Genomic DNA, 24,618 nt, shown 5'->3' on the forward strand with positions numbered 1-24,618 from the left:
AATGGACACAGAGCAGACAATGGGGGGGGGGGGAGGGGAGAAAATAAATAAAATAAATATTTAAAAAATAATAATAATCTAAGGTAACTAAGAGCAGACCATATTATTAAAATTTTACTGAAGCTTATTTAAATACCCTGAGTTCTGATAGAAGAAAAAATGATTCTGATTAAACATGAAATGAACAATAAACTGTTAAATAGTATACACTTTGGAGGAAGCTGAGGTACATGAAACTATTCAGGTAATCATTCCTGATTATTTAATTTATACACATATTTATAAGTCTAAATAAAATGTGTAGATGTAAATACTACATTTTTTTTTTAAAGATTTATTTTATTTATTTAATATCCCCCCCTCCCCCGGTTGTCTGTTCGGTGTCTATTTGCTGCGTCTCGTTTCTTTGTCCGCTTCTGTTGTCGTCAGCGGCACGGGAAGTGTGGGCGGCGCCATTCCTGGGCAGGCTGCTCTTTCTTTTCACGCTGGGCGGCTTTTCCCCACGGGATGCACTCCTTGCGCGTGGGGCTCCCCCACGCGGGGGACACCCTTGCATGGTAAGGCACTCCTTGCGCGCATCAGCACTGCGCATGGCCAGCTCCACACGGGTCAAGGAGGCCCCCCATGTGGTAGATGGACGCCCTAACCACTGGGCCAAAGTCCGTTTCCCTAAATACTACATTTTTAACTCCTTATTTTCTGTTCTTAAACATTGATTTCTTGGACCTTGTGAAAACAAATTTTTCAGGTAACTGCATTGGAAGCTTTTATAGTTAAGGTAATCACTCACATTTGTAGAATGTTGGGATTTACTTTTTAATTTTAATGTCTTTAATATTTAAAATATTTCATTATTATATAGGTTAATGCCTAAATAAAAAATATGCACTTCATATGGCCTTCTGAATTTACTATCTCTTACCTACAACAGAATACTCTGGGTTTATCCTGTATTAGTGACAAAGCAAGAGTTTGGATATTATCATTGGTTTCAGTCCTATTTTTAAAGTTACAGGGATACAAAAGAAATTCTTAATCTGGAGACATTTTAAATGGCTTGCCTGGTTTTCTTCAGGAAGGAAGTAGGCTGCAACTTCAGGACCATTATGGCATCCTTTAAATGTATAACTATCTACATATTTTGTTCAAAATATTTACATTTTCTATCTTATCACTCAATGTACGAAATTACACTGCCCACTGACAACAATGGAATCTCATGGGAAGTGGAATGAGTTAGTAAATCTTGTCAAAACAGGCATTTTCGTCCTCAAAATGTTAGTTGTTCAAGTGTGAATAACCAAAAGGATGCAGTCTTCTCATGTAGTACTTACAGATAGACTATTGTCTAAAAATGCACAAATTTCATGGACAAGCTTTTTTTCTCCGTGTTCTTTCTAAAAAATGCAGGAAATGGAAAACATTACGATTTACTATACTGCAGTTCAAATAATATATAAGAAAAAAAACAAGTGACAGGAGATTGGAGGTGAATTTTTAAGTATTGGTAACCTACAGGATTTGCAAGTGTTTGATTTTTCATCAGCACCGGTTCACTGTTTTCTCTAACATATGAACATTTTATATTGATAAGAATATTCATAAAACATTAGGTTTGTCTTATTTGTATCCATTTAAAGAATCATCCTCAATTTTATAATTTGAGACTTTTTTCACCAAAACATTTAAAAAATAGAAAAATGCACAATAGGAATCTTTACTTGGTGGGAAAACTTAAAAAGAGAGAAAATTAAACTCATTCTTTACGATTTCAGAGGTGATATAAGTCTATGGTATTTCAAGTGGCTTCTGATCGCCCTTAAAGTGATTTAAAGGATTTGAAAATGTAATATAATGCTGCATAAATTAATCTTAACAGCCAAATTAATGTTAACGTGCTTTTGGCTTAGTTTTGAGTGTACACTTCTTACAACATAACGAAGGAATGATTTATTTGGTAATGTTGAACCTATTGATTAAATTGATCCCAACAAACACTGGTCATTATTTTGACGGAAATATTTATAATCATTTGTCGTCACCAATTTCTGGCAGTACTTTCTTGTTATCTTCCTGATTTTACAATTCCCCAACATAAGGGTGCAGAAAGCAAACATTTACCCTCCTTTTCGAGAAATCGCAGGATGGAGAGAAGACCCGTGGGGTATAAACACAAATGCAGACATTTAGAAGTTGACGGCTTTAAATTCATTTCGTCTACAAGTTTTGGTGGTTTCGTAAATCAAAACTTATGAGATTTCTCTTAAAATGCCCCATGCTAGTTTGCTTTAGTCCCATTCATTCCTGACTATTAACTTGGCTTCTCCTGGCAGTTTCCCGGTCCGGAGTGCCCCAAGCCCGGCGCGGGCAGGAGGCGCGGGAGCCCAATCGCCCCGCGAGCGGAACCTGGAGGGGCTTGCGGCCAGGCGGGTTCCGCCAGCTGCGAGTCCCAGAGGTCGACCCCAGATCTGGGCCCTCCTGGAGGATCCAAGCCTCTTCCAAACCATCCCTAAAAGGCATTCCGTTGTTCATTCATTCAACAAATATCGGTTCAATTTCAGAAGTTTCTCAGTCTCCGGAACACTAAATCCAACACCGCTTTGCAGCCTTTTAACACACGCGTATTTTTCTTGCCTTGTTAATGACCCATTGCAGCTCGGGAAGAGGAATCGCCGCCACCGTTTAGCATATACCGAGTGCGAATTACCAAATGCCGTGCTTCCGAATCCCGAAAGCCCGGGAGCATCACGCCACCTCCCTTCCCTTCTTCCCTCACCACCCAAAAAAGCAGTAATGGCAGATAGAGACCACGGCCACGCTCTGTTGTTCCTGCCTCGGAGCCAGCCTTTTGCCAAGTTCCTCCAACATCGCGATGCGCCACCCTCTCTCCAACCTAGCGAGCCGTGTTTCAGACCGCTCCCGGAGCCTCCCGGGCCAAGGTCCAGGAGAGATCTCAGAGCCGGGCCCCCTATGATTCCCGGCGAGGATTAGATCTAGAATTGCGCCCACGCTTGGTGGCCCACTGAGCCTCCGCAGGTTTTCCCCGCGCGACCCGCGGCGGAACTACAACTCCCAGCACTGCTGCCGCCCGGACTCCCGGAAGCCGAAGCCCGGCGAGGAGGAAGCAGTTTAGACACCGCCAACAGTCCAGGGATTCATTGAGCTAGAAAAGGGGTGGGAAGGGCTGTTGGGCACCTGTCAGTTCGCCACCATGAACGTGGTTTTTGCTGTGAAGCAGTACATTTCCAAAATGATAGAGGACAGCGGGCCCGGTATGAAAGTACTTCTCATGGATAAAGAGACGGTGAGTTTGCTTTTGCTTCAGTATTCGTGAAGGAACCCTCTCTCCCTTCCAATAGTGGGTCCCGTTCTACTGTAGGCTTTAGTATTTAATTAAATATTTAAAAACAAGGGTCAGTTCTTTGTGAAACTGAAAAGTTGTAAAACTTCCCAGTGGGTTTTCAGTCTAAATGTCTCTCATCACTGCCTAGAGACTTATTCTTATCCCTGAACAATTTATTAGAATCGGAAATCCTTTTCTAAGTGTCTCTGCTAGAAAAGAATTAATATATGAGACAGAATACTTGGAAGACCTTGAAATGGTCCTTTTATTTCCAGTCAACGTTTTGTTTTTAGAGTAAACTGTTGGGGCAGAAGCTGAGAAGACAGGTTATTATTTGTTGGTCACAGATTAAAAAAAAAAAACTTTAAGATGATGGAAAAATATTTTAGAAATTTATGAATTGTTTGTGTTCAGAAGAAAGCATGTTTTTCATTCTGGTACATTGCTTACATGCTTTGGATGCTCAGTGTTATATATGTTAGCATTTAAGTTATCCAGGTAAGAAAATACTAAAAAAGTGTTAGGTATTGCTGCTTGTTTTTATTATTCTGGGCTAGCATGAACTCAGTTCATTCATTTTCTTTACAGACTGGTATAGTGAGTATGGTATACACACAGTCAGAGATACTTCAGAAGGAAGTGTACCTCTTTGAACGCATTGATTCTCAAAATCGAGAGATCATGAAACACCTGAAGGCAATTTGTTTTCTTCGCCCTACAAAGGTACTTCATAAACTGAGCTGCCATCTTCACAGACAAATGGAGAATGCTCTGGTCTGAAAGCATTAAGAAGGCAAAATAAATTAGTATTATCATCATTGGTGTATTATAAGTATCCTGATTTATCAGAGTTATAACGTTGACTCTTCTCCTATCCACATGTCATTTCATCCCTCACAGTCAATTCTTCCTTCCAGTTGTCTTTTAGTTTCTTGGCTATCTCCAAAGCCACCCTAACAGAGACCACCAACTTTTTATTCCTGGGTAAATCTCTATGTCTATCACACCATACACCATTTCTACTTAATCTTATTTATAACTATAAGCATCTTGAATCTTTATCATCTGCTTTACATCTATGTTTAGGAACCTATAGTAGTTCAATTTACTTCTATGATTAAGTCTATATTTAGTAAATTAGCAGTCAAAGTCTTCCTTTAGCTGGTCTGGTTTGCCCTTATGTATCCTATGCCCCAACTCTGTTCCTCTTCTACAGCCAACCAGGGTTTTCCCCCATACACTTATTCCTATCCCCTATTTACTTGTTCTCTTCCCCTGATCTAGTCTTTTGCCAGTCTTTGTCCATCACCTTCTAAATCTAATTTTCATCTCTCCTCCTTGAAAAATCCTTTCTTAATTCACTCTTATTTTGTGTACTCTCTTCATATTCTTGTTCTTCAACTCCAATGCAGCTCTTTTACCATGATTACTACATTATGTAGTGTTCAAAATGCAAATCTGATCATGTTACCCTTTCTTGCAATCCTTGAATAACTTCTCTTTGCTTTTAGGAAAAAAACAAAACTCCTTAATTGCGACCTGTTATTTGCAAATACTTCACAAACATTGCAGTTGTGTAGAGTCTAGGGCCCAATAAATTAAAAACCAAAGTGAATATAATTATATTTTCTCTTAAATGTTTTTTTTAAAGAACTAGAAACGTTTTTTAAAATATATTTTTATTACAGAAGTTGTGAACTTACAAAACAGTCATACACATGTGTAGAATTCCCATATAACATCCCTTCACCAACACACCTCTCTGTTATAGAAGATTTGTTACAGATTATGAGATAATATCATCAGGCTATTACCACTTACTATTGTCCATAGCATATATTTGGCATATATTTTCCATACCCCCTATTATTAACCTAGTACTTATTTGGCATTGATACAAGAATATTACAGTATTGCTGTTACCTATAGTCCATAGTTTACATTACTTGTATTTTTCCCATGCTTCTCCATATACCCACTACTCTGCAATAGTGATGTATATCTGTTCTAGTTCACAGAAAGACATTCTTGCATTTGTACTATTAACCACAATTTTCATCCACCTCTGGGTTTACTTTATTATTCAGTTCAAGAACTAGAGACATTTTGATGTTCTGTAAAAGAATTTTGATCAGATGAATACAATTTATGGACAAAGTGTGAGATAAATTTACAAAATTATTGTCAGTTACATGTTGTTTCTCAACATCAGTGTCCTTTATTTTTTTTTAATTTTTATTTTATTATTTTTTAAATTTAAGTCTCCTATGTTCATGTTCCCTACCCCTCCCCCCAATTTCTTGAGCCATATTACCCATCCTTCCATCCCTAGCCCCCCTCAAGCCCACAAAGCCCCACACAAAGTTATCCCTATGCCCCCGTTTTATCCCTTTCCTGTAAAAATACTTACCTCCACTTATCATAGATTTCACCCAGGTAGGTGTCAGCTCGCAACCTTCCTCTACCCCCCAACTCCTTTAAGCCTATCATCCAGTCTCTAGCTCTCTGAGGCAGCTTGGTTTACTCATATCATTGAGGTCATGTAGTATTTGTCCTTCAATGCCTGGGTTGCTTCACTCAACATAAGGTTCTCAAGATTCATCTGTGTTATCACATGTGTTTGTAGTATATTCCTTTTTAAAGCTGAGTAGTATTCCATTGTATGTATATACCACATTTTATTTATCCATTCATTTGTTGATGGGCATTTGGGTTGATTGCATCTTTTGGCAATAGTGAACAACACTGCTATGAATATTGGTGTGCATATATCAGTTTGTGTCCTTCTTTTCAGCTCTACAGGGTATATACCCAGCAGTGGAATTGCTGGGTTATATGGCAAATCTTTAGCTAGCTTTTTGAGAAACCACCAAAGTGTCCTCCAGAATGGCTGGATCCTTCTGCATTCCCACAAGCAGTGGATGAGTGTTCCTATTCCTCCATGTTATTGTCAGTTATATGTTGTATTTCAACATCAGTGTCCTTTATTTTTTTACTTAATTTTGCCAAGATGACACAGCCTCTTAATAATTAATATTGTGTGTGTATATACATAATTCCTGGTCATTATATTTTATGTATCTCCTTTTTTGCCCCTAATCCTCCGCTCCCCTCAACAGAAATATACTTATTTGAGACCTTAGTACACAGTAGATTTTCATTAAACACTTAAATAAATCAGTGGATGATATTTATTACTTGTTTACTTCAGCTGGTCTCCTCATATTTCATTTATTTGCTTGTTCTTTCTTTACTAGGAGAATGTGGATTATTTGATTCAGGAGCTCAGAAGACCCAGATACAGTATATATTTTATTTGTAAGTATGTTGTTTTGTCTATTTAAAAATGCAGCTATATCCTAGCTAGATTGTTCCATTGACACGTCATATCATCAATAAGTTAATTGAATCCATCACCTTTAAGCCTGGTTTTTTAAATGTTTTCAAATAACTAAAAGTCTGATAACCAGCATTCTTTATCAGAGGGCTAAATGTAATTTCCATTCTTTATTGATTGCTTAAGTAAAAACAAAATAGATTGTTTCACTTCACCTTTTTAGATGCTTTGCAAGTATCAAGGTTGTAAGTAGCCAAATTTCACATCCTGCCGTTGCAAAAAAAAATGTTCGCTTATCCCTATCTTAAACTTTTATGAATATCAGCATAGGAGCTGATTTATTTATTTGTGGGGACATTATGCTTGAGTTGGCTCGGGAAGCAGAGATTGACTTTATATACCAGGTAAAAACATTCCACTTTTCTTTGCTACTTTATGTGATACTTGAAAGTACAAGTCATCAGGTAGACATTCTTATGTGCCCAACTTTTTTGTTTGTTAGGATTTGGAAATAAACCAGGTTTGTGGTTACTAAACAATTCATATGGATTTTTTGATATAATACATCTACTTTGGAAGTTACATCTGTTCTCCTCTAGATGTCATTGTTGATCTTTACAGGATTGGTCTATTTGGTGACATTTCTAAAACCAAGAGCAAAATTTAACACTCAGTATATAGAAAGTTTAGAAGTCTTAAAGCTTATTTGGAGGCTTTGGAATTTTAAGGATTTGATACCCAGACTGTAGTATAAGACATACATCCTTCAGTATATTTTACTCTTTAATAAAGATAGCAGAAATTAACATTTGTATAAGACATTTTATATGTATATATTTTTTAAAGATTTATTTTTTATTTATTTCTCTCCCCTGCCCCTCCCCCCCCATTGTCTGCTTTCTGTGCCCATTCACTGTGTGTTCTTCTGTGTCTGCTTGTATTCTTGTCAGCGGAACTGGGAATCTGTGTCTCGTTTTGTTGTGTCATCTTGCTGCGTCAGCTCTCTGTGTGCGGTGCCATTCCTGGGCAGGCTACACTGGGTGGCTCTCCTTATGGGGTGCACTCATTGTGCGTGGGGCTCCCCTATGCGGGGGACACCCCTGCATGGCGCGGCACTCCTTGCGTGCATCAGCACTGCGCGTGGGCCAGCCGATCTCACGGGTCAGGAGGCCCTGGGTTTAAACCTTGGATGTCCCATGTGGTAGGCAGACTCGCTATCTGTTGGGCCAAATCCACTTCCCAGACATTATATTTTATAAAGAGCTTTCTCATACATTATTTTAATCAGCCCTTACAATAATCCCAGGAGGGAAAAAGAGGCAATTTCATTAGTTTCTGCCATCCTACTTGTTCTGTTTTCATTTTTAGTTAACAGTCACAGATTTGTTTATTTTTATATTAAACTTTAATGTTGCAATAATTATAGATTCACCTACAGTTATAAGAAATAATGCAGAGAGATCACCTATATCCCATACCTGCCCTATATGTACCCTTTACCCAGTTTCCCCTAATAGTAACATTTTGCATAAGTATTATTCAGAGAATTGGATGTGGCTCAAGTAATAGGGCCTCTGCTTTTCATATGGGAGGACCTGGGTTCGATCCCTGGGGCCTCCTGGTGAAAAAGAAGAGAAAGTGTGCCTGTGTGGCACGCCGGTGCTCACATGAGTGCCCGCCCAGCAAGCCAGTGCCCACATGGCAAGCCGAGTGCCCGTGTGGTGAGCCAAGACCCGTGCAAGTGAGTCATGCACCAAGATGATTGTGTAACAAAAGAAAGACTAAAGGGACAGTCAAGGTGAAGCACAGCAGAGACCAGGAACTGAGGTGGCGCAATTGACAGGGAACTTCTCTCCACATCAGAGGTCCCAGGATTGAATCCTGGTGAATCCTAGAGCAGAAAGACGAGAAGACAAAAAAGAGAAATAGATTCAGACGATCACACAGCAAATGGACACAGACAGCAAAAACAGCAGGGTGGGAGCAGGGGGGGGAAGAAAAAGTATTGTTCAATGTCACAACTAGGATATTGATATTCATACAGTCAAGATACAGAACATTTCCATCTCTACTAGGATCTCTCAAGTTGTCTTTTTTTTTTTTTTTAGATTTATTTATTTCTACCCCGCCACCCCCTCATTGCCTTTGTGCTCACTGTCTCTGCTTTCTGTGTCTATCTGCTGTGTGTTCTTCTGTGTCTGCTTGTCTTCTCTTTAGGCAGCCCTGGGAACCGACCCTGGGACCTTCCAGAGTGGGAGAGAGGTGCTCGATCTCTTGCACCACCTCAGTTCCCTGGTCTGCTGCATCTCTTATTGTCTCTCTTCTGTCTCTTTTTGTTGCATCATTTTGCTGTGCCAGCTCTCTGTGCCGGCCAGCACCCCTGCATGGGCCAGCTTACCTTTACCAGGAGGCCCTAGGAATCGAATCCTGGGCCTCCTATATGACAGATGGCTTGAGCCACATCCGCTTCCCTCATGTTGTCCTTTTATAGCCACACCCACTTCCCTCCCACCCCTACTCCCTGGCAACTAGTAATCTGTTCTTCATTCCAATAATTTTGTCATTTCAAGAATGTTCTGTCAGTGGAATAATACAGTGTGTAACCTTTTGGGCTTGGCTTTTTTCACCTAGCATAATGCTCTGGTGATTAATCCAGGTTGTGGCATGTATCAATAGTTCATTCCTTTAATTGCTAAGTAGTAGCCTGTGTTATGGCAGTATGGCAGTTTGTAAATCATTCACCTGTTGAAGGGCATCTGAGTTGTTCCCAGTTTTGGGCTGTTGTGAATAAAGCAACTATAAACATTCATACACAGGTTTTTGTGGGAACATAGTCGTCCTTCCTTTGGGGTAAATAATGCTCAGGATTACAATTCCTGGGTCATGTAGTTGTTGCATGTTTTTGTGTTTTAAGAAACTGCCAAACTGTTTTCCAAGTGTTTATATCATTACATTTCTACCAGCAGTGTATGGGTGATCCAGTTTCTCCACATTCTCATGAGCGTTTGGTGTTGTCACTATTTTTTATTTTAACCATTCTGACAGGTGTATAGTCATTTCATTATTTTCTTGGTCTGCTAACAAGTCTTTGGTAGCGTGAAGAAACTTCTATACTCTATGCTTAACATATATATATCTGTATACAGATTCCCTATGCTGCCAATTTTAAACGGGCATGTAACTCTTACTGAGTCTCTCAGCAAAAAATTGAGTTGGTCATGAGATGAAAAACCCTTTTTTCTCTGAAGAGAGTTCTTTCATGCAGTGGTTGAAACTGATAACCAGTATTAAATCTAGTATTTACTCTTCTGGTGAATTTTATTTGGGCTGCAAATCTATGAGACAGAATAAAAAATATATGTGTGTGTGTATATATATGTATATAAGAGTAGTTATATACACTGAAACCCATGAAACCCATGAAAAATAGACTCTGTTGAAATTTCTTGTGTGAAAAGATCAATTTCAGAATTTTATTTGGTTGAAGTAAACTAAAATGAATTTGTATTTAGTAATTTTATTCATTACAGACTTTTAGCCCAATTTGTGTTAGCACTGAACTCATTTGCACATCCTACTTTTATAATTTTATTTTTATGTATTTCTATGTCTCCTAATCTCTTCTATAACAGACTCTGTCCCTCAACAAGTATGGAAGTTTTCAAATATATACAAAAAGTTGAAAGAATAGTATAGTAAATCCCATGTCTCCATCACCAGTTTCAACAGTTATCAAGCCACAGCCAATCTTGTTTTAACTATTTTGTCACCTACTTCCACACCAATATTTTTTAAGCATGTCATATAATTTCATCCATTAATATTTCAATATGCCTCCCAGAAGATACTTATTTGAAAGAAAACAAAATACCATTATTATATCTAAATAAAAATGAAAAATAATTCCTTACTATTTTCAAATATTAATTGAACATTCAAATATCCAATTCTTTCATGTTTTTTCCCCCACTGTTTGTTTGAGTGAGGAGCAAAATAAGGCCCACAAATTGCTATTGGTTGGAATGTTGTTTAAGTTTTATCTTCTATATGTAGGTTCTCTTCTCTCTCTCTCTGTCTCTCTGTCTCTCACTTTCTTTCTCTCCCTCCCTCCCTTGCAATTTATTTATTAAAGAAACTGAATTATTATCTTGTTTCCCACAGCCTAGATTTTGCTGATTACACCCCCATGGGGTAGTAGTTTAACACATTCCTTGCATGTTTTCTCTGTCCTCTACGTCCTATAAATTGGTAGTTGGATGTAGAGAGTTAGTTAGATTCGGACTCATTTACTTATCAACAGGAATACTTCTTAGGTGATGTTATTTGTTTCCACTGGTTGTCTTTTATTAGCAGTTCTTGATTCTCAATGGCTAGATCCAATAATTCATTAATGGTTGAAAAAAATGGTGATATTCTAACTATCATTATATTCCTTTGTTTTTTAGCTGGGATATTTCTATAAAGAAATTTTTCCTCATCTACTATTTGATTACCCAGTGGCACAGATTTTATATAAAAGATTGGCCAAAAACTTACTTCTTTCCCTTTCTTTACTATTTTCAATATAATGACTAGTTCCCTAGCATCCTCCAGTGATAATCCTTTTGTTGTTATCAATTTTTTGTATTTAAACATACTTGTACTGCTTGTTCCTATTTGAAGAATTTTGACCATGATGTATAGTAAATTCCCATATTCACAATCTTCAACTGACAGGTCCATTTACATTTAATTGCAGCAGAGATGGTTTCCTTTGAGTTAGCCGCAACTCATATGTCTGTTTCAGATTTCAGTAATGTGATCAGTAAGAGTGATGTGAAGTCATTGGCTGAAGCGGATGAACAGGAAGTTGTGGCCGAGGTCCAGGTAAACATATTTGTCCCCTAACACATCTGTTATATAAGCCCTTTTTAAAAATTTGGGTCTAAAAATAAAAAAGGTGGTGTCTCCAAAGAAGGGAGACTGTTGAGCAGACAAAACAGATGTGCATTGCATCCAACTATATTCTTATTTAAAAGAGATATCAAATTGAATGGGAATAGAATTAAAGGAATCAGTGGGAATGTGGAATAAGAAGATTGGGTTGATGGTTGCTAGGAAGGGTTTCACAGGGTTTGGGATAAGAGATTGTTCTTGACATACTGTAAGAATGTTCGACAGGACTATGTCTGGTTAGAAGAGAATAAGAAGTAAACCTTGTGCATGAGGTTTCTTAAAGTTCTGTTTGTGTGGGAAGCATACTCAGCCCAATGGATAGGGCGTCCGCCTACCACATGGGAGGTCTGCAGTTCAAACCCCTGGCCTCCTTGACCCGTGTGCAGCTGGCCCATGCACAGTGCTGATGCACGCAGGGAGTGCCGTGCCACGCAGAGGTGTCCCCTGTGTAGGGGAGCTCCACATGCAAGAAATGTTCCCCGTAAGGAGAGCCACCCAGCACAAAAGAAAGTGCAGCCTGCCCAAGAATGGCACCGCACACACGGAGAGCTGACACAACAAGATGACGCAACAAAAAGAAACACAGGTTCCTGGTATCCCTGATAAGGATAGAAGCAGTCACAGAAGAACACACAGCGAATGGACACAGAGAGCAGACAACTGGGGGGGGCGGGGTTGGAGGGGGAAGGGAAGAGAAATAAATAAAAAATAAATCTTTTAAAAAAAAATTCTGTTTGTGATTTCCTTGCTCTAGGAGATAATAAGCAAACTTTTTCCAATAGTTTAAAACATGGAAACTCCTAAGCATTTACACTGCATGCTATATAGTACCTCACTTTAGAACATCTTGTGTTACCTTTTCCTTCCTAAAAACTTTTGTGTTCTTGAATATGTTTGTGATGTGTTCACCTAAGTGAAGAATATTGTCTTCAGAGGCAACAAATAAACAAGTTTTGAATTTTACAGAAGAACGTGCTAGGTGATAAATGAATGGAAAAGAATAGCCAATTTTAAATCATATTCTCCCTCATGAGAATAAACTGGACAAGCAAAATTCTTTTTTTATCTAACTGAATGTAACACTGCATAGCCCATAGCAATGTTTTATTTTTACAAACTGATAAGTGTGCATATTCTTCAGAAGTATAATGTGTATACCTCTATAGCTTTCGTTTTGGTAGGTGTTTTATTTTATTTTATTTATTTATTTATTTATTTAATTCCCCCCCCCCTCCTGGTTGTCTGTTCTTGGTGTCTATTTGCTGCGTCTTGTTTCTTTGTCGCTTCTGTTGTCGTCAGCGGCACGGGAAGTGTGGGCGGCGCCATTCCTGGACAGGCTGCACTTTCTTTTCACGCTGGGCGGCTTTCCTCACGGGCGCACTCCTTGCGCGTGGGGCTCCCCCACGCGGGGGACACCCTTGCGTGGCACAGCACTCCTTGCGCGCATCAGCACTGCGCATGGCCAGCTCCACACGGGTCAAGGAGGCCTGGGGTTTGAACTGCGGACCTCCCATATGGTAGACGGACGCCCTAACCACTGGGCCAAAGTCCGTTTCCCTGGTAGGTGTTTTAAAAGACATTATTATTGCTGCTATTTTGTAGTCACTTTATTAATTCCCCCACATTGACTATTGCTACTCCATTTTTAATTGAGCAGTCTTTGTATCTCTCTTGCCTCTGCATTCATCAAAATTGGTGTTATGGTATTGTGTCATATATGAAAATATTACTGCTTGATAAAATTGGAATTTGTACAATGATCTTCATATTCTTTATTTGTAGGAATTCTATGGTGATTACATTGCTGTGAATCCACATTTATTTTCCCTCAATATTTTGGGTTGCTGTCAGGTATGGAAGGAAAGGATTTTAAAAAATTTCAGTTTATCAGGCGGGAGTTAATTCAGCAAATAATTGGACTTCTAAGAGAAAATTCAAATATTTTCTCTGAATATATTTTTTTAACAAAAAAAGGGTCGAAATTGGGATCCAGCTCAGCTATCAAGAACAACTCAAGGACTGACAGCTCTCCTTTTATCACTGAAGAAGTGTCCCATGATTCGTTATCAGCTTTCATCAGAGGCAGCAAAGAGACTTGCTGAATGTGTTAAGGTATGGCATTGCCTTACCATCCCTCGTTCCAGAACATCAAGGCCATTCATTTCCCTATGGAAAAGAAAGTTACCTTATCATATTTCAGAAACTAAAGGAATGTTTTATTTACAACTAAGGATGTGTTAGGTTTACTGACAGGTAGATATTTGTAATCTAAAACCAAAGGTAACAAATTAGAACAAAGAGACTTCATTTCTTACCTAAGAAATACACACAAGCTATTCTAACTTTTTTGGTCAAATGAAACCACTTAAAACTAGGGTTATAAATCCTGATCTCTTAAATAGAATGCTACTAAACTTTGAAGCTTTGGAATCCTTTCATGGAAGACTTATGCAGGTATAAAAACTATTGTTAAGTATGGTTTTTATGTATTAATTTCTTATTTATATCATCTCTATCTGCGACCAGTTGGATGACTAAACTGTCTTTCTTTCTCACCCACAGCAAGTGATAACTAAAGAATATGAACTGTTTGAATTCCGACGGACTGAGGTTCCTCCATTGCTCCTTATTTTAGATCGCTGCGATGATGCCATCACCCCATTGCTAAACCAGGTGCAGATCCCTTTGTTAGCATAATAGAAGGATGATTTTAAGTGGTATTCATCAAAATGTGGAAGTAGAAGTAGACAGCATTGTCCATTTTTTTTGCGTCTTTCTTTTTTGCTGTCCTTATTCAGCTATTTTAACTTCTGGGTGTTTTGGTATCAACATTATTCCAGCCACAGTCATCTTTGACTCTTTCTTCAGCCTCATCCTTCCTGTCCCTGTTTACCACTTCCCTCTGTCCCTAACTGAGGCATTGAACTTCTAAGTTCTGTAAATTTTACTTTTCCAGCTTTTCCTTCTGTCCTTTTCCACTTTTATTGCCAGTACCTTGGTACAGGCCCTACTTTCGCAGGAATACTAAAATAGTTTTCAGCTTGCTTCCCTACTTTTAGTTTCTTCTCATTCTAATATATTTTACAGGCACATTGTTGTTAAATTACTTTACCTAAAGCATAGCTGTAATCCTATTATCCCACGGCTTTAAAATTCTTCATTGGTTCCCATTTGCCTACTGGGTAAAATACAGATTCCTCAACTTGACATCCAAGAACTTTCACAGTATGGCCCAATCTTGTATAAAACTGGAAAGCTCACTGGTGCCCAAATACAAAATAAAATAAAAAATACTGTTGTGCTTTTTCTCAGGTTATGACCTCAGTCTAAACTGTAGAACGTTTAGAATACCTTCTCTTCCCATAACCATCTATCAAAATACTTCTCTAAAACCATTCAAAAGCCATCTTACTTCCCTGCAAAGCCTGTATGTTCAGACATGCTCTTTTCTCTGTAAAAACACTGTAGACCTTTGTGTCTCTTATCTCATACGATGTTGTACCTTTGATTATTTTCCCATTCCTCTAGTTATACATTGTTTCAGGGCAGATGGTGTCTTACCAGTACTTGTTTTCTATTGCACATAGTAGGTGCTTTGTTAATAGTGAATTTGCAGGAAAAAACAAAGTCTATATTTCAGTTTCTTCTCAGATTATAATAATGTTAATGCCAAGGGATATCAATGTATGGCATGAAATTTCTCTATGGTATAAGATAACCTTATATTTCTAAAATTCAAAGTAACATGTTTCCTAAAGAGACTTTTGATATTATAAAAAATAATTACCTATAATTCTGTTCCCCAAGGAAAACCAACCATTCATTCAACAGATTTCCCTGAGGATCTATTATGTGCCAGGTACTGTACTAAGTCCTGGAGAAAAAAAGGTTAAAAAAGATATGGTCTTAACCGTCAAAGAGAAGTAAACATTTTATGTTAATTTTATAATATGTCATGTGGTAGAAGCATGGACAGGAAGCTGTCTGTGGGAACATAAAACAAGCTGTCAATCTTTTTTTTTTTTTAAGAGGTACCAGGAATTGAACCGAGGACCTTGTATATATAGGAAACAGGTGCTCAACCACTGAGCTACACCCACTCCCCAATGAAAGTTGGTTTTTTCGTTTGTTTTGTTCTTAGGAGGTACCAGGGATTGAACCTAGGACCTTGTACACGGGAAGCTGGTGCTCAACCACTTGAGCTACATCCATCCGCTCCCCTGTCATTTTATTTTAAATGCCCTAATTGAACTTGCTTTTTCAAGGTTTCCTATGCTGAATCTTCTAGGAAATAAGGTACTTTCTTTTCTAAGCTCCTAAATTATTTCTTGGTAAATCTAGATTGCTGATGATATCTTTATAAAGATTTCCTCCATACCAGGATATAGTAGCTAATTTACTTGAAAATAGTTAATTTTGTCTAATGGGCCTACAATTAAAAGTAATCCATTCTCTATAAATGGTGAGAAGGCAGAATTTTGGGAATTGTCCTTTCCAGTTTTATCAAATAAGTTTTTTTTTAATTTTTTTTTATATTTTTTATTTTTATAGATTAAAAAAAATTTTTAAAGATACATAGATCATACAAAATATTACATTAAAAATATAAGAGGATCCCATCAAATAAATTTATCTATTGTAAGACTGGAAACTAATGCTTCTTCACAATTCATATTAAATGAAAATATAAAATGGATTTAAAGGCAGGCTTCTGAATATGCTAGTGTTTTGATCTACTCACAAGGTTCTTTCTGATAATATTAGTGTTCCCAGGATAAATATAGCACCACTCAGATCTGCAAGAACACTTCTCATGCTGCAGAAAACCACAGAAGCGTACAGGAAATGGTTCAGCTTGTAACTGCAGTACCAATATAGCCCTATCTGTGAAGCCAAAAATATACTCTTAATTCATAGGCAAAGATTGGAGCTAATGATAGATCTAATTTGTTTTCTTTCTATCAGGAATATTAACCTTGCTGACCTTCCCAAAGTGTAAAATCTAAAGTATTTTGACTTTCGGGTGTTTAACCAATTAAAATGACAATCTTAATGCTTACTGCAGTACAAAATATTAATATAATTTGAACTAAATAGAGGTACTCCATGTAAAGAAGACTAGTTACCAAGAATGTTATCACTTTTGTTTTCCTGAACATTTGCTATTTCCATGGTTTTGTCAGTTACCAATTTTTTTTTGTCATAATTCTTTTATTTAGTGGACATATCAGGCCATGGTCCATGAACTTTTGGGCATAAACAACAACCGGATTGATCTTTCCAGAGTGCCGGGGATCAGTAAAGACTTGAGAGAAGTGGTCCTATCTGCTGAAAATGATGAATTCTATGCTAATGTAAGTGGTTTGTTTTTTTAAAAAAGGAATAATTATTTTTATGTAAGGTCAGTATTGACTTGTTAGAATGGGAGTAGAATGGGATTTCATGTGGAAGAATGATAGAGTCATCTTGTAGTCTTAAGGGAAGGCAGAAGACTTGGATTCTAACTCTTCAAGAATATTCTATTGTATGGAAATTCCATACATACCTAGTTACATATTTTTAAAAATTTGAATCCAACTTAAGTACTTCCCTCCCTATCCAGTAGCCCTTTGTGAGAATAATAATGATATTCACACCAAATTCCTGACCACTGTCCAGATAGTAATTAAAATGGAATTTTCTTGCCTTCAAATTCTATCTGTCTAGAATATCTATATCTATCTATAAGATTCTTTTTCACTTCTTGTTTTAAATAGTCTGAAAGACTAGTTGATAGAACTATGCTTTTTCACAGAATATGTACCTGAACTTTGCTGAGATTGGTAGCAATATAAAGAATCTCATGGAAGACTTTCAGAAGAAGAAACCAAAAGAACAACAAAAACTAGAATCAATAGCAGACATGAAGGTAAATTGAACATGTACATGTGTGACTAATGTGCAAGACTGAAAATATTGATGTACGAGACATTTCTTGGATCTTTGGGGTTGATTTCTACGTTGATTCATTATGTTTGATTTGAGACTCAGTTTCTGTAATGTCTCTCTTTAGTAAGCAATATAATGAAAACTTCATAATAAGCTATGTGCTTCTTTGCATTCTTCAGTCTTATTTGTATTGCTGAAAGACTCACTCTGCTGACATATACCAGTTCTTTCCTTAAGCATAACAAAACACTACGTGATTGAAAATTATAGGTGCCTTAGTCTGTACAGAAGAATGATCCGTGTATGATATTTTTCTTCTTTGTATATGCCTATAATCAGTCAAAAAATGACAGAGCTTCCAATTGATGTTTTTCCTATGGCAGGCCTTTGTTGAGAATTATCCACAGTTCAAGAAGATGTCTGGTACTGTATCAAAGCATGTGACAGTGGTTGGAGAGCTGTCTCGGTTGGTCAGCGAGCGGAATCTCCTGGAGGTTTCGGAGGTTGAACAAGAACTGGCCTGTCAAAATGACCATTCTAGTGCTCTCCAGGTATCTATTCAATACAATTTGATGAGCATTTACTACGTGTAAGGCACTCTGCCAAGCAGAGGAAGAGATACAAAGGCAAGTAATCCTTCTTCACCTACATGGAATTTATAGTCTAAAAAGGAGTGGAGACAAGATAAAAAAATATTTAAGATAGATATACAATAAGAACCACAGGAGAAGTACATTGTGCAATGGGGATTACAAAAGGTACAGTCAGTTAATCAAGTATTTATAAGGCAGCCTAGACTACTAGAAAAGAGGCAAGACTTGAATCAGGAGATCTGATTTTAGGGTTTGGTTTACTTCTTACTAGCTTTGTAACTTAGAGCTATTGATGTAATCTCTGAGCCAGTTTTCTCATTTGTAAAGTAGATTATTATTAATATCTGCTTTTCATTCCACAAACATGCCTAATTCATGTACACACTGATAGGAGATTCTAGGGATCCAAAGAAGAAAAAGATATGATCTTTATCCTTAAAAAGCTCACACTATTGGTAGGGGAGAAAGAGGTTTAAACTAGGAGCTCTAATACATACAATAGGTGTTATAATAGAGGTATTTACAAAGGGCTGTGGAAATAGAGAGGAAGGAGCAATGATTTTCCCTAAAAGTGAGCATGAAAGGCTTCATAGAGAAGAGGACATTAGATTTTTCTGGACAGATAAATAAGTAGGAGTGCACCAAGCAGGGAAAGGGAGGAAACATTCTCATCAGAGAGAATGCAGCAGGCATGGAGATGTGTGGGGCGGGGGGGGTGGGGGGGGTGGGAAGCAAATTAAGGGAACAGAGAATAGTTCAGTGTAGCTAATACAAGGTACAAGATGAGCAGTAGTCTTAGATAAGCCAGAAAGACAGATTGGGGCCAGGTCATGGCCATTGAAAGAAGACTGGACTTTTAATTTTTTTTAATCTATTTTATATTTTTATTTATTTTTAATCAATTTTATTGGTACATATTAATAAAGCATAAAATGCATCCAAAGTATACAATAATGGTATTTGATATAATCACATAGTTGTGCTTTCATCCTTCAATCATTATTAGAGCATCTTCATTATTCCAATAATAATAAAAAACAGACAAAAAAAAGTCTAACCCTTAATAATAACCTCTCAGTCTCTCTATGTTTCCCCTGCTGTACATAGCTGGTATTATGTTTCTTTCTAATTTATTTGTATTTATATTTTGTATAGCTGGAACCAAACAATATGTAGTACCTTTTGTCTATTTTCTTTCACTTAGTATATTTCCTTTTTTTTTCTTTAACCTTAATGTATTAATATATTATTGTACACTACTGTCCATGTTTTGCTTTTGTTGATTTTTGCATGATATTGACATCTTGTAACATTAACATTTACTTGTTCAGTTTCAAAGAAAAGCAGTCTTATATATGCAGTGTTACCCATATTCATATTTCACATGAGATTTTGCTATGCTATACAGTCCCATGTTACATTTTTTAGCTTTCCTTCTACTAATATGTAGGACCTTAGACTTTCCCTTTTGACCACCATCATACCCATATATTATCATTGCTAGTTACAAACACTATTGTGTGCTTTCACCATATCTATTCATTTCCAAAGATTTTACGAACAATTTTTTTACCAATTCTGTACAAGTTAATTCTCAGTTTTCCATTTTTACCATTCTGGTAACCTATATTCTAGTTATTAACTCCATGAGTTTATACAATATATTTAGTTCATAATAGCACAATCATGCAGTATTTGTCCTTTTGTGTCTTGTTTACTTCACTCAACATAATGTCATTTGCTTTACATCTTGTCTGGCACTCCTGTGCAGGGCAGCACTCCTGCATGGGGCAGCACTCCTGTACGGGGCAGTACCCTGCATGGGCCGGCACTCTATGTGGACCAGCTCGCCTTTACCAGGAGGCCCTGGGTATCAAATCCTGGAGCTCTTATATAGTAGACAGGAGCCCAGTTGCTTGAAACACATCCACTTCCCTGGAGTTGATTCTTTTACGGAGAGTGAAATAGGGTCCTCTTTCATTCTTTTGGTTATGGATATACAGTTCTCCCAGCACCATTTATTGAAGACTCTTTTGTTCCATTAACATGGACTTGGTAAGTTTGTCAAAAACCAGATGGCCATAGAGGTGAGGGTCTATTTCTGGATTCTCATTTCTATTCTACTGATTGATGTGTCTATCTTTATGCCTGTAAATCTGTTTCAAGGATATGTTTTGACCACTGTAGCTTTGTAGCATGTTTCCCACCATGCTTTTCTTTTTTAAGATGTTTTTGGCTCTTTGGGTGCCCTTTCCCTTCCAAATAAATTTGATAATTCCCTTTTCTATTTCTGTAAATTAAACTTGAAATTTTGATTGGCATTTCACTGACTATAAATCAGTTTGGATAGGACTGACATCTTCATGATATTGAAGTCTTCTAATCCATGAACAGAAAATGTCTTTCCATTTGTTTAGGTCTCTTTGATTTCTTTTAACAGTATTTTTTGGTTAAATTGATTCCTAGGTATTTGGGTCTTTTTGTTGCTATTGTAAACGGAATTTTTCCCCTCCTCAGATTGTTCATTACTAATGTACAGAAGAAACATTACTGTATCCTGCCACTAGTGTACAGGATACATTCTTGTATCCTGTCACCCACTTTGCTGAACTCATGTATTAGCTCAAGTAGCTTTCTTAGATGTTTTGGAATTCTCTAAATATAGGATCATGTCATCTGCAAATAGAGTTTTACTTCCTCTTTTCCTTTTTGAATGCCTTTTTTTTTCCTTGTCTAATTGCATTAACTAGAACTTCTAGTAAAATGTTGAATGATAGCGGTGGCAGTGGGGATCCTTGTCTTGTTCCCGATCTTAGAGGTAAAGCTTTCAACCTTTCCCCGTTGAGTATGGTGTTGGCTGTGGGTTTTTCATATATACCCTTTATCATATTGAGGGCTTTTTCTTCTGTTCCTATCTTTCAAAGAGTTTTTATTTAGAAAGGATGCTGGGTTTTGTCAAATGCCTTTTCTCCATCAGTTGAGATGATCATATGGGTTTTTTTTCCCTTCAATTTGTTAATGTGTATTACATTAATTGATTTTCTTGTGTTGAACCAGCCTTGCATATCAGGAATAAATTCCACTTAGTCATAGTGTATTATTTTTTTAATATGCTGTTGGAGTCTATTTGCAGATATTTTGTTGAGAATTTTTACATCTATGTTCATTAGAGAGATTGGTCTGTAATTTTCTTTTCTTGTATTTTCATCTGGCTTTATTATTAGGGTGATGTTGGCTTCATAAAATGTGTTGGGTAAGTCTCCCTCCTCTTCATTTTTTTGGAAGATTTTAAAAAGGTTTGGTATTAATTCTTCTCAAAATGTTTGGTAGAATTCACCTGTATAAGGCCATCTGATCCTAGACTTTTCCTAGTTGGGAAATTTTTTTTTTTTTTAAGATTTATTTATTTATTTCTCTCCCCTTCCCCCCCCCCACCCTGGTTGTCTGTTTTCTCTGTCTATTTGCTGCATCTTCTTTGTCCGCTTCTGTTGTTGTCAGTGGCACGGGAATCTGTGTTTCATTTGGTTTGCGTCGTCTTGTGTCAGCTCTCCATGTGAATGGCACCATTCCTGGCAGGCTGCACTTTCTTTCGCGCTGGGCGACTCTCCTTACAGGGTGCAATCCTTGCACGTGGGGCTCCCCTATGCAGGGGACACCCCTGCGTGGCAGGGCATTCCTTGCGCGCATTAGCACTGATGCATGGGTCAGTTCCACACAGGTCAAGGAGGCCCGGGGTTTGAGCTGCGGACCTCCCATGTGGTAGACGGATGCCCTAACCACTGGCCCAAGTCTGCTGCTGGGAAATTTTTGATGACTAATTCAATCTCTTTAAATGTGATTTGTTTGTTGAGTTCTTGTATTTCTTATGGAATCAATGTAGGTTGTTTGTGCGTTCCTGGGAATTTGTCCATTTCATCTAGTTTGTCTAGTGTGTTGGCATACAGTTTATCATCATATCTTTTTAAAATCTTTTTTTAAAGATTTTTTTATTTCTCTCCCCTCTCCCCCCATTGTCTGCTCTCTGTGTCCATTCACTGTGTGTACTTCTTTGTCCGCTTACATTCTTGTCAGTGGCACCAGGAATCTGTGTCTCTTTTTGTTGCGTCATCTTGCTACGTCAGCTCTGTGTGTGTGTGGCCCCACTCCTGGGCAGGCTGTGCTTTTTTTTGCACAGGGCAACTCTCCTTGAGGGGCGCACTCCTGGCACATGAGACTTCCCTACACAGGGACCCCCCGCATGGCACAGCACTCCTTGCACACATCAGCACTGCACATGGGCCAGCTCACCACATGGGTCAGGAGACCCTGGGTTTGAACCCTGGACCTCCTATGTGGTAGGCAGAAGCTCTATCAGTTGAGCCAAATCCACTTCCCTATAATCTTTTTATTTCTGTGGGATCAGTGGTAACATCCTCCCCTTCATTTCTGATTTTATTTATTTGCATCTTCCATATTTTTTCTTTGTTAGTCTGGCTAGGGATTTGTCAATTTTACTGATCTTCCAAAGAAGAAGATTTTGGTTTTGTTGATTTTCTCTCTATTTTGTTGTTGTTGTTATTCCCAATTCCATTTATTTCTGCTCTAATCTTTATTATTTCTTTCTGCTTGCCTTGAGATTGGTTTGCTGTTCTTTTTCTAGTTCTTCCAGGTGTTCGGTTATATCTTTAATTTTAGCTCTTCTTTTTTAATGTATGCATTGAGGACTATAAATTTTCCTCTCAGTACTGCCTTTGCTGTATCCCATAAGTTTTTTTTTTCTCCCCTTCCCCCCTCCAGTTGTCTGCTCTCTCTGTCCATTCACTGTGTGTTCTTCAGTGACCACTTCTATCCTTATCAGTGGCAAAGGGAATCTGTGTTTCTTTTTGTTGCATCATCTTGTTGTGTCAGCTCTCCGTGTTTGTGGCGCCATTCTTGGGCAGGCTGCACTTTCTTTCGCGCTGGGCGGCTCTCCTTACGGGGCACACTCCTTGTGTGTGGGGCTCCCCTACACGGGGGACACCCCTGCATGGCACGGCACTCCTTGCGTGCATCAGCACTGTGCATGGGCCAGCTCCACATGGGTCAAGGAGGCCAGGGATTTGAACCGTGGACCTCCCATGTGGTAGGCGGACACCCTATCCATTGGGCCAAGTCCTCTTCCCCCCATAAGTTTTGAAAAGTTGTATTCTTGTTTTCATTCATCTCAAGATATTTACTAATTTCTCTTACATTTTCTTCTTTGACCCACTGATTGTTTAGGAGTGTGTTATTTAGCCTCCACACATTGGCAAATTTCCCCCTTTCCTGTCTATTATTGATTCCCAGTTTCATTCCATTATAGAAGGTGCTTTGTATAATTTCAGTCTTTTTATATTTATTGAAACCTGCTTTGTGACCCAACATATGGTTTATCCTGGAGAAAGATCCATAAGCACTTGAGAAGAATGTTTAACATGCTGATTTGGGATGCAATGTTCTGTATTTGTCTGTGGGGTCTAGCTTGTTTATCATATTGTTCAGTTTCTCTCTTTCCTTGTTGGTCTTCTGTCTAGTTCTATCTAATGAGGGTGGTTTGTTGAAGTCTACAACTATTATTGTAGAAATATTTAATTCTCCCTTTAGTTTTGCCTGAGTTCGCCTTATGTATTTGGGGCACCCTGTTTAGATGCGTAGATACTTATGACTGTGACTTCTTCCTGGTAGATTGTCTCTTTTATTAATATAGAATGGCCTTCTGCATCTCTTATAATTTTTTTGCATTTAAAGACTGTTTTGTCTGATATTAGTATAGCTACCCCTGCTCTTTTGTGGTTACTATTTCCATAGAATATTTGTATCCCTAGATCTAAGGTGAGTCTCTTATAGACAGCATATGGGTGGCTCATAGTATTTTTTTATCCATTCTGTCAGCCTGTATCTTTTGATTGGGGAGTTTAATCCCTTCACCTTCAGTGATATTACTGTAAATGCATTATTTACTTCCACCATTTTATTTTTTTGGCTTTCATACATCGTATCTTATTTTCTTCTGCCTTTTTATTCTTTTGGTTATCCTTTCTGCCAGTCTTTCCTTCTGCACTCTCCTCCAAGCCTCTATCTTCCTGTCTTTTTCTTCTGGGCTGTGAGGCTTCCTTGCTTTACTTTATTTATTTTATTAACAACTTTATTTCACAGTCACAAAAATGAAAGAATAGAAAAGGACAGCTTAATAAATTATGGGAACATTACTCCTAAAAAGACACTTTTATCTCATCTAATTCCAGCTGCTGTTTCAGTTGTTCCTCTAGTGTTCAGAAAGATACACAGATGAACACAGATTAGATAAATGAGATGGTCATTATTAATGAAAATAAAAAATAAAAAAGATGAAAAAAAGCTTAATCGTATTCATATTGCACAAAATCAAGCCCCATATTCTTTTTTTACCTTCAGAATTAATATGGTAGCAACTTTGCTTTTGCTACAAAAACATTACAATGATGTTAACTATAGTCCATAAATTA

General features: G+C 37.7%; 1 protein-coding gene across 3 annotated transcripts in view; it reads left to right on the forward strand.

Moving 5' to 3' along the window:
* The first annotated feature begins 3,090 nt into the window (after nucleotides 1–3,090).
* The window catches only part of VPS45 (vacuolar protein sorting 45 homolog), a 99,104-nt gene continuing 77,576 nt past the window's right edge, over nucleotides 3,091–24,618 (forward strand). For 2 of the 3 annotated variants that reach the window (XM_023589708.3, XM_023589709.3), the window contains exons 1-10: nucleotides 3,099–3,304; nucleotides 3,932–4,066; nucleotides 6,601–6,661; nucleotides 11,467–11,546; nucleotides 13,398–13,466; nucleotides 13,590–13,727; nucleotides 14,178–14,288; nucleotides 16,835–16,969; nucleotides 17,410–17,523; nucleotides 17,927–18,094. In XM_023589708.3, the coding sequence (XP_023445476.1) occupies nucleotides 3,212–3,304; nucleotides 3,932–4,066; nucleotides 6,601–6,661; nucleotides 11,467–11,546; nucleotides 13,398–13,466; nucleotides 13,590–13,727; nucleotides 14,178–14,288; nucleotides 16,835–16,969; nucleotides 17,410–17,523; nucleotides 17,927–18,094 (1,104 nt within the window). In that variant the 5' untranslated portion in view covers nucleotides 3,099–3,211. Of the gene's footprint in view, nucleotides 3,305–3,931; nucleotides 4,067–6,600; nucleotides 6,662–11,466; nucleotides 11,547–13,397; nucleotides 13,467–13,589; nucleotides 13,728–14,177; nucleotides 14,289–16,834; nucleotides 16,970–17,409; nucleotides 17,524–17,926; nucleotides 18,095–24,618 lie in introns of all 3 variants that reach the window. The other variant, XM_004461630.4, reaches the window with a different exon arrangement.

The sequence above is a fragment of the Dasypus novemcinctus genome, chromosome 13, assembly GCF_030445035.2.
Source record: "Dasypus novemcinctus isolate mDasNov1 chromosome 13, mDasNov1.1.hap2, whole genome shotgun sequence".
In the NCBI taxonomy this organism is placed as follows: domain Eukaryota; kingdom Metazoa; phylum Chordata; class Mammalia; order Cingulata; family Dasypodidae; genus Dasypus; species Dasypus novemcinctus.